Source organism: Thunnus maccoyii, chromosome 17 (assembly GCF_910596095.1).
Source record: "Thunnus maccoyii chromosome 17, fThuMac1.1, whole genome shotgun sequence".
Taxonomy (NCBI): domain Eukaryota; kingdom Metazoa; phylum Chordata; class Actinopteri; order Scombriformes; family Scombridae; genus Thunnus; species Thunnus maccoyii.
The window spans coordinates 8,292,968-8,303,286 of NC_056549.1; the positions used below are offsets into that span (position 1 = coordinate 8,292,968).

Here is a 10,319-nt window from a genome sequence, read left to right on the forward strand (position 1 = left end):
GAAATACACGAGAGCTCGGAGAACAGATGCACTGACCAAACCGAATTTACTGCATCTGTAAATACACCGCTGCTCATCAAGATCCCAGATGTACACACTCTCCTTTTATCATCTAATCTTTACCGTGTCATCATCTGAAAGATAAATAGCTCCTTGTTTGTGTATTTTTAGCTTAGCTGTTCCAGATACAGCTGAATCTTTGTCTGACATCGTTATGGCCTTTGTGGCTCCAGGCTGAATTCATAAGACAACCAATTAGAGCCGAGAAACCCTCTGTGCTCGGCGGTTCAGCGCCCACTGTGTTATGAAAATAGAAGTTAGCAGATTGGAACATTTTTTGCGCAGAATGCCCTTTTCTGTCCCCTGTCTGGCTCTGAAATGGTCGTCTCTTTTTATTTGTTTTGCTCCTCAGATCACGAGCGTGTCGCCCTGGGCAACGAGGAAGGCCTTTTTGTCATCCATGTCACCAAAGATGGTAAGATCCGCTTGGAAGCTGGGCGCCCAGTTCTATGTTCTTGTTTTTTGTTTTGTTAATGCTGTTTTTAGATGTGTTTACATAGATAGAGAAGGAGGATTGATGATCTGTCTCCAGATCTGCTTCTGTTCTCTTCTCATGTGTTTCCTCACTCACTCCGGCCCCTCTCCCTCCATCCATCCTCAGAAATAATCCGGGTGGGGGACAACAAGAAGGTGCACCACATCGACCTGATCCTTCAGGAGCAGCTGCTGGCCGTCATCTCCGGCAGGAACCGTCACGTCCGTCTCTTCCCCACACAGGCCCTGGACGGCCGCGAGACCGAGTCCTACAAGCTAGCTGAGACAAAGGGCTGCCAGACCATCGTCTCCGGCCCCGTCCGCAACGGCTCGCTCACCTGCCTCTGCGTGGCTATGAAGAGACAAATCATATGTTACGAGGTCAGAAAACACTGACTAACTTATCTTTGCACACAACCATCAACAGTTTCACTCATTCACCAGGAAGCTGTCTTCTGTAACGGCTCCAAAAACAACAGTCATTAAGAGACTGTTGCTAATTCTCTTCTTATCTTCTTGAGCCAAACACATTCCTCCATATCTAAACTGCTGTCTCCATTCATAGGAACCTACATTTATACTACAACATTTTAAAAACCAATTTGTCTTCTGCACTCCAGGTGAATAAGAGCAAGGCACGCCACCGTCGGCTGCGAGAGCTGCAGGCCCCGGGGCCCGTCCAGTGGATGGGTCTGCTCAGTGAGCGTCTCTATGTGGGCTATCAGTCCGGCTTCACCCGCTACAGGTACTCTACCTGTTTATCAACTGATTTAAATACACTAGAGATGATCCTGTAGTGGTTTTGAGTATTCTGCTTTTTCTTATTAAAAGAAATCTCAATCTAATAAATCTTGACTTTGTGTTGTCCGATCACAGTGTCCACGGTGACACGTCCCCGGTCAACTTGCTCCACCACGAGGACCACACACTGGCCTTCATCCCCCAGCAGAGCCTGGACGCCCTCTGCGCCGTGGAAATTTCCAGCAAGGAGCTGCTGCTGTGCTTCAGCGCCATAGGAGTATATGTGGACTCTCAGGGCCGCAGGTCACGTCAGCAGGAGCTCATGTGGCCAGCTGTGCCCAACGCTGCCTGTAAGTGTAGAAATTAATTCATACAGTAATGATATGTAGATGTGGCAAAAAATACCAAACCAAAGAGATTTTAACTTGATCTTTTATTTCTCCAGGCTACAACGCCCCCTACCTGTCACTGTACAGTGAGAACGCTGTGGACGTGTTTGACGTCAACACCATGGAGTGGATCCAGACCATCCCACTGAAGAAGGTGAATGCTTTGAATGTGACATAACTGCAGCTTCAGCAGAAACAGGAAGAAATGTCAAGCAAACGAAGCATCTTTGGCTCCACCTGGTGGATTAAATGAATGATTTCTATTTGCCTTGTCACCGTAGTAGCCTGGTTTTATTCTTTCTTTTTGTTTCTTTTGGAACATCAACAGATGAATAAAATCCAGATTTTTAAGTTTACATAAATTCCTTGAAAGAAACAGACGAGTACATTTCAGTTATTGAAAATGTATTGATGATGGATTTCTGTGATTTCTCTGCAGGTGCGACCTCTGAACATCGACGGCTCTCTGAACCTGCTGGGGTTGGAAACAGTCCGGCTGATCTACTTTAGAAACAAGATGGCTGGTAAGAATTTACATGTGTGTTGTGTGTGTGCATCAGTCAGCAGGATATGCAGCTGTTGAGACAGTCAGTAGCAGAGTCTAAACAGTTGAATGGAAATGTGTCTTCTGTTCCTTATTTAATGCATCGTAGCAGAAAAGCAAATTAAGTCGCTGTAGAAGCTTAGATGTTATTCTCGGCCACTCTGTGTGTACATTTGCAACACTCTGTAGTCGCTGATGGAAACTTTCTTGTGATCTCCCAGAAGGTGATGAGCTGGTCGTTCCGGAGACGTCAGACAACAGCAGGAAGCAGATGGTGCGCAGCATGAACAACAAGAGACGCTTCTCCTTCAGGGTGCCAGAGGAAGAGCGACTTCAGCAGAGGAGGTAGTTCACCAGGCAGCACGTTGCACTGTACACCAGGAAGGTGTTTTCACAACCTGTGACTGAAGTTTCTTGACAGTTTTTCCAGCAGTTGTAATTCTTTTATTAGGATCGCTCTTCTCATCTGTATTATTTTAGTTTCTAAATGTTTCCAGCTTGTATTTTTATGTGTAACAGCTTATAACTTCATTTTGTTGTCTTTCCCCTGGACATATTAGCCATCAAAGAAGCATCACTGCTTTTAAGTTTTATCTTCATCGTCCCTGTATTGTGTTATTTATCACTTTTCATGTGCTTTAATGTTGCAAAAGCTTATAAAATGTGTCAGCTCATTAAACAAAATATATGGGGGAAAGACTGTAATAGTGGATAAAAAGAAATTAGTTTTGTAGTAAACTCTAAAATCATCATCAACATCACTTCTACAACTGCCTCAGTCTGACTCTGCTGCACACATCTGCACCTGCACTCGTTCCTCTGCTCATGTTTTTGTTTTTGTTTGTGTGTGTTTGTTTCCAGAGAGATGCTGCGAGATCCAGAGATGAGGAACAAGCTGATCTCCAACCCCACCAACTTCAACCACGTGGCCCACATGGGACCAGGAGACGGGATCCAGATCCTTAAAGACCTGCCTATGGTAATACACACACACACAATACACGTAAACATGAATTTATAATACATTACACAAGTGAAAACCAAGCATGAAATATGCACATTTTTAAACACAGACACAAAGACATAAACATATAGAAACAGTTGTGTGTAGACGTGCTGCTTGTACAGAAACAGTGTCTGAGAGTCCAGCATGTTGTTCCCCATTTTATAACCTGACTGAGTTGAATCACATAATAAATCCACAGTCACATTCTTTCACTGATTCCCTCCACCTGACCTGTTGTGCATATGCATCAGAAGTCACATTAATGTGTTTTATGGAGACTATGAATGCATGTTTTCCTGCCTAACCCTCAATGGTTAATCACATATAGGCTACATCAGTGTTGAGTTGTGTGAGCATGACACCTGCGTGACATATTAGTGTGTATAACTGTGCACCTTCCTCACTCCTCACTCCTCTCCTCTCCCCTGCACTGCACTCTGCCTTGTGCGTGTGTGTGTGTGTTTGTGTGTGTGCGTGCGTTTTTTTTCTATGCGTGTTTAAACCAGAACGTCCGTGTTCAGGAGAGCCGCGCAGGCTTCAGCGGTTCAGTCAGCATCCCCTCCATCACCAAGAACCGGGCCGAGCCGGGTCGCTCCATGAGCGCCAGCAGCGGACTGGGCATACGTGAGTAACAGCAGCTCATAAAACCTCTTGGAACCAAAACCCACTGTAGTCAACGTCATCCCTGCAGGACAGGACTGACTTCCTCCATCTGTCCTCCTTTCTCAGGCTCGTCCTCCCAGAACGGCAGCGCCCTGCGCAGGGAGCTGTCAGGAGGCAGCTACGGATCCAAACGCCAGACCATGACCTCTCCCTCCGAGAGCTCCCTGTCCTCTGGAGGAGGCATGGACTGTGGTGACGCTCCCCTCTCACAGTTCGACAGAGAGGTCAGTACATACATCCACACTTCTTACACAGCTCCATACGTCGTTGACTCTGTACTTATCACTAAAAAGATTTGATCAGGAATAAGAGAGGACAGTTTAGGACTGGTTGGCCTTACTGGGAACTAAACCTCTAATCTTGTCTTAATTGCACACTCCATCTTTAATTAACTAATTGGACACATTGTTATAGATTGAATGCAGAGCTTTGTCCAAATACAAATCATGATTGTGTCCTTGCCATGTGATTGTAGTCATTTAGAAATGAAATTATTTGCTGAAAACGGATCACGTTGTTCCCCATTGAAAGAACTCCTCCCTCTATCCCATCCGTCACAAACATCCCAGCCTCTGCGTGCAGGACTCTCACCCCCATCCCACGTGTCCGACCGATTGGTTAGCTCCCTGTGATGTCATACTTCTGCAGCAGCGCTTGATAGTGAGGCCTGTGGCCTTCTCCTCTTACCCACAAATGTAGAGACAGTCTTTAGGCTTAGTTTGGGTTAGTTGTTGCCTACACTGTTTATCACGTCCCTTTAACAGCCTGTACAAGGAATTAAGACCTTGAATTGTTAGAATGACTCCCTGTGTCGCTTCCTGTTTAGTAGAACATAGTTCACCCATAGATCACATTTTCAGTTGCGTTGCATATGGAACTTCATCTCAACATTGACTGCGGTAGCTTTTGCGGTTATGGGCAACTTCTACCCCCATCCACCCACCCCTCCTCAAACCACCCGCCATCCTTCCTGTGGCTCCCCATCCTCATGGCCCTTAGAGCCCGGACGCTGTCAACTCCATTTTGCCCCATTTCTCGCCTCCCTCCACCCTCATCCAGCTGCGCCCCGCCCTCCCCTGCCCGCCCCACCCCAGCATGTTGTCTGTGGGCTGGGCGCTGAGTCTGAACTCTCCTCTGCAGTGGCAGGCAGTCTCACCGTCGGAGAAGACCCCCGATCTGAAAAGGGCTTTAAGGACCCTGCTTAGTAAGATGAAGGTAATGTCAACAGCTGCAACGACTTTGCACCCAACACACAACTGAGAGCACTGTGTCCACATGGAAACTGTATTATTTGTGTATTCATAAGCACACACTCACAGTATCATGACAACACACAAACACACACACGTTGTCATGGCCCCTCGCTGCACCATTTCAGCCCCGTCACATCTGCAGCGTCTGATGCTTGTCACATCTTTCACCGGAGCATCAGATGCACGATCAGCCTGTTGTTCTTAGTTTGTGGTTGTGCTGCGCTGATGGAACAGTGCAACGCTGCTGCTGCTGCTGCTGCTGCTGCTGCTGCTGCTGCTGCTGCTGCTCAGACATTTTTGCATACTTTTTCCCATCTCTGCCCACTCAGCCAATCACAGAGCACGTCTGCTTCCATACGGCTCCCTGGCGGCCCGCCCATGTTTATAACCACGAGCTGTCCAGCTCAGAGCACAACTAGGCCAGAAGAACATAAAATATGTACGCTGTGTAGTCTGTGCTCACCAGGATCTTGCAATGTTCTCTTTCTGTAGCGATGCAAAAACACTCCTCCCAAATTCATTATAAATGAGACTGATTGGATACTAGAACCAGAGCGATACAGAAGAACAGCTGCATAATTACAAGGAATCCTGATGCACATCTGATTAGTCAATATGGGCGAACACATTTTGTAACAGACAAATATTTGACTCAGTGTAGCAGGGCAGTGCTCACAAAACACAATCAGAACCTGCACTGAGTTTTTACTGCGTGACAGAAAAAGAAACATCCGTCACTGCCCATCTACACTGACCCCTGTGTGTGTGTGTGCGCGCTTCATCTCTTCTAGCTTACATGACAAGCGTTGAGTGTGTGTGTGTTTTTTTTGTTTTCTTGTTTTTTTTTATGTAGCTCTGCAGTCTGTTTTGCTTGTAGCTGTAGATGGTAGAAATGAGACAGTAGGATGACTTTGCTCTTTGGTATTTACAGGCCAAACGTGTTTGTGTGCAAGTTTAGATGCAAACCGGAGACGACTGCTGTACATCAAACCAAATCTACTCACTGAACTGGAAAAAAGATGAATCCATTCAGCACATGAGATCATTATAAATCTGAGTTCATTATCACTGAACTGGAAAAACACACTGAACCACACATGTCAGCATCCATCTGGAGGATCGTGTGTTTTGGGCCAAATTCTGTCTCGTACAGTGAAATAGATATAATTATTATTATTATTATCACTCATATAAGAGTAATGCAAAGTCATACTGTATGTGATATATAGTATGAGGGTGAACCTACATCCCTCCCCCCCTCATCTGCCCTGCTGCATGTTTGTTTTCCTCCAGCTGATCATTTCTGGTCAATTGAGCCGTTCATCTGCTGATGAAGTGGAATGTAGTGGAAGACGAGGTGGCGGGGGGGGGGGGGGGCTCCATCCCAAACAGCATATTACCAAGCAGAGACCACCTCAGTTAAACATAGTGGTATTTGTAATGTTATATGATACAACTTAAAAAATCTAACAAATGTATTTTTTTTTCTTCCTGTCCCTTTATTTTCTTTCCTAAACTTCACCCACTTTCTTCATCTCCAACTCCCTCTTTCCTCCTCTCCTCTCCTCTCCTCCAGGACTCGGACTCCCCCCGTCACTCCACGGCCTCCAACAGCTCCACCTTCAGCAGCCCCCCAAGTCCGGCCTCCCCACACAAGACCAAGTCCCTGTCCCTGGAGAGCACAGACCGGATGGGCTGGGACACATGAGCCCCGCCAGCCGCCCGCCCAACCCCACCGACCAACCGACCGACAGCACAGGACTCCAAACCCTCCACCTCCACCTACTACTCCACCGCGGCCTCTCGCATCCTTTCTGAAATATTTCCCCTCACTGCCCAGAGAACTGCACCTCCTGTCTGCCGCTGCCCCCCCACCCCCAACCCCACCTCCCCACCCCTACCTCCCCGCGCACCTCCCCGATGAACATTTGTCCCACCTTTAAACAACCTCGATCTGTCTCAGCGTACTTCCAAGTCGGGGCACAAAGAAAGTGTCGTCTTTTTTTGAGGGAAATTCTTGGGGGAGAAGTTATCATAAATTAGTGGTGGTGTACACGTGGGTGCTGATGATTGAGGGTGCAAATGTGTGTGTGTGTGCGTGTGTGTGTGTGTGTGTTTGAGAGAAGCTGTATGCGCTCGCCAGCGTGTGTGCATGTGTTTATTCAGAAAAGGGCATATGATTATAGGAATGACAACCTCCCCTCTCGGCTCTTTCTGCCACCAAGCGAAGCGTCATCGACACGACTCCGCTCACAGCACTTGATGCCCCCCCCCCATCCCCTCCCCCCACCTGTTGAGACTCAAAAACCTCACCGTGCAACAACAAAAAGAAGAGGATTACTATTGAAAGAAAATTATTTGTACTTGTACATAGGACCCTTTGGGTTTTAGGGGACAATATTTTAATTTATTTATCAATCTTAGACAGGAAAGGGAGGTTTGCTTCACGGCCTGAAGCAGACAGGTGGAGTTTAAATGCCACAGCTCCTCACTTAACTCTAATGCTTTCTCTTTGGGTGTCAGAAGCTGCGTAAATTGAAAATGTTAAAAAAAAAAAAAAAAAAAAAAAAGAGAGCGAGAGAGAGAAAGGAAAGCAATGATTTTTTTTTTTATTTTGCTCATGATACTAAGTGCAGTGACTTTATAATATTTTCAGCAAACAGCTACAAAAACAGCATTAATAAGGCATCATCACAGCTGCTCTGTGCTACTCTCTTCCTCATTGGTCCAGTGCGAGCGACATCATCCAGCAACCCTGGACGTGTCCTCTGTTGTAGCGTAGACGTTCCACTTTGCTGTACAACCAAACTGACCAACTCACAGATTCCCATCACAATAATGTACATAGGTTCAAAGTAGAGAGTAATATATGATAAGGAAAATACTATAGAGAACTACACGGGAAAGAAAAAAATCCTCTTTGACTTATATTTTCCTTTGTTTGTTTTGAGTGATTTGGGGTTGTATTCACACAAAAGCCATTTTTAAACCACTTTCCAGTTTTCTTTTTTTTTTTTTTTTTTAATTGATTGATTTTAGATTTGTTTTTTATCGTATGTATGACACGCATTGTGTGTTTCTTTTTTTTTTTTTTTTTTTTCCCTCTCTCCCCAACACTCTGTTGGCATTTGAGTGAATCAACTTGTGTATGGATTGACACTACTGCCCGTACTGTAGAGTGAACACATGCATTTATCACAGAACCTCCTACCTACCGCACATGTATCCGCACACTGAGATGGTGTTTTTATGCAGCAAATGCCTTGTCCTGCTCCTCCTCTGACTGTCAAGAGGCGAGAGCTGTGATCGCTTAATCAACAAGTTAACGTGTGTGTGTGTGTGTGTGTGTGTGTGTGTGTGTGTGTGTGTGTGTGCGTGCGTGTGTGTGTGCGTGCGTGCGTGTGTGTTTCCAAATCCGCTTTGGTAACTGTAGGTCAGTCCTTCTAATCAGCTCGATTTAACCAAAAATGGACAAAAAGAGGGAGACTTTGTGACTTTATATTGTCCTTCTCACAGCCTTTTGCTTATTCTGAAGAATGTTTTGATTATTTGTTCATTTAAAAATAAAAAGCTCTCGATTCAATAACACTAAAACAAGAATGTAAAACACTACAACGAACCGCTTCGGTGTCAAATAACTGACCCGCAGATGAAATAACATCAGTGCTCGACTTCCCCTTCCAGGCGGTTTTTCTTTGGCGGGATGGAAAAGGCCTCTGATAAGAGTGTTTTACGGTGCGCGGCATTCACAGCCAAAAAGCCTGTTACCTCTGTTCATCTCTGATTCTGCTCCTTCAGTTTTTACACACACACACAAAGATCATCAAGCTGCGTTTTTAACTGGAGGAAATAGCTCATTCGAGGCAGAACATGGTCTATTTTGTTCTGGAACAATGTGCACGGAGCTGTAAACTGTCCTTAAAACACTAACTTTAACGTGGTTATAATGTGGTATTTATCTGTTAAGAAGCAGCATAACTGTACTCTAATACAGACAGAGGATCACACACGCAATCTTCGGGTCAGAATCCTCCAGTTTGTTGTCTTGTTTGTTAGAAAGGGAAACAAAAACTCTAATACTTCGGTGGTCATTCCTGCCGATTCCCCTGTTGACACACAAGTGGCTCCAAACAGCCCATTCCAGATGTTTTTCTTTTTTTTTAAGTATTCCATTTTATATAAAGAGAGGGAGAGAGAGAGAGAGAGAGGTTTGGAGCGCCACGGTGCGACTAAGCTGGTTTAATTCCAAACGAGCACCTCTTAAGAAACCGTTTAAGCTATCGAGTCTCCTTAGTTCCTGCTGGGGTTTATCTGTAGAATGTATTAGCTGGGGGTGAGGACACTGTCTTAGCCGGGTGTTTTATTGTACAGAAAAAAAGTGATCCCAGATATCCCAGTTTTAAAAAGGAGAGAGGAAGAGAAACTCAGGAAAATGTCAGAACCAATGAATTCTTTTTCATTTTGATGAAAACGAGCGTGTTTTAAAAAGAGTTTTGTTTGACGGATGGTGGATGAGCAGGAGTGAGTGAAGCAGAGATGAGTCTGGCTGTAGTTGTAGATGTGACCCGGGGGGGAGGGGAGGGGGGGAAGGGAACGGGGGAGAAAAAAAAACAAAACAGGGTGGTGAGGACTCAGACAGGTGTTGATGAAATGGTTTCAGGGGTGAAGGGTGACAGGTGCTTTGATGGCTGAGGTGCCACAGTGGAAACATTACAGAGGAAAGAAAATCTCGAAAAATTCAAACGCCTTTGCATTTCAGTGAGGTCTTATCTACAGTACCTTCTATATTATTTTGCTCTTTCATATCATATTACACTTTGTTTTTGTTTTTTTTCTAGGATTGCTTTGTAATAATTTGTACAGTTTTGCATGTTATAGATGTAATCATTTTTGTTTTCGGTTTGTTGTTTTACTTGGACTTGCTCCTTTTTGAACGGTTTGGGCGTTTTACTGAGGATAACCCACTACAGGTGATGTAGATTCTTTTTTGCACAAAAAATATTTAAGGTGTAAGGTCAAAACAAAAAATAATGTATGGAACTGGCTGCCACACTTATGTGGAGAACTCATTATATTAACCTGACTCCGATGTATTTCAATAAAGCGGAGGGCTGTTACAAATACTGAGCCAGTGTGTTACTGTGTGGTCATTTCTTCTGCAAAAAAAACCCAAACACATCTTTGTCTGC

General features: G+C 45.0%; 1 protein-coding gene across 6 annotated transcripts in view; it reads left to right on the plus strand.

Annotated features, from left to right (window-relative positions):
- The window catches only part of cdc42bpab (CDC42 binding protein kinase alpha (DMPK-like) b), an 80,170-nt gene extending 69,916 nt beyond the window's left edge, over positions 1-10,254 (plus strand). For 3 of the 6 annotated variants that reach the window (XM_042390890.1, XM_042390887.1, XM_042390888.1), the window contains 12 exons: positions 413-475; positions 662-915; positions 1,155-1,279; positions 1,411-1,625; positions 1,721-1,818; positions 2,104-2,188; positions 2,430-2,553; positions 3,070-3,187; positions 3,721-3,838; positions 3,944-4,101; positions 5,018-5,092; positions 6,707-10,254. In XM_042390890.1, the coding sequence (XP_042246824.1) occupies positions 413-475; positions 662-915; positions 1,155-1,279; positions 1,411-1,625; positions 1,721-1,818; positions 2,104-2,188; positions 2,430-2,553; positions 3,070-3,187; positions 3,721-3,838; positions 3,944-4,101; positions 5,018-5,092; positions 6,707-6,838 (1,565 nt within the window). In that variant the 3' untranslated portion in view covers positions 6,839-10,254. The remainder of the gene's footprint in view (positions 1-412; positions 476-661; positions 916-1,154; positions 1,280-1,410; positions 1,626-1,720; positions 1,819-2,103; positions 2,189-2,429; positions 2,554-3,069; positions 3,188-3,720; positions 3,839-3,943; positions 4,102-5,017; positions 5,093-6,706) is intronic. The other 3 variants (XM_042390892.1, XM_042390893.1, XM_042390889.1) reach the window with 2 other exon arrangements.
- Positions 10,255-10,319: the final 65 nt, after the last annotated feature.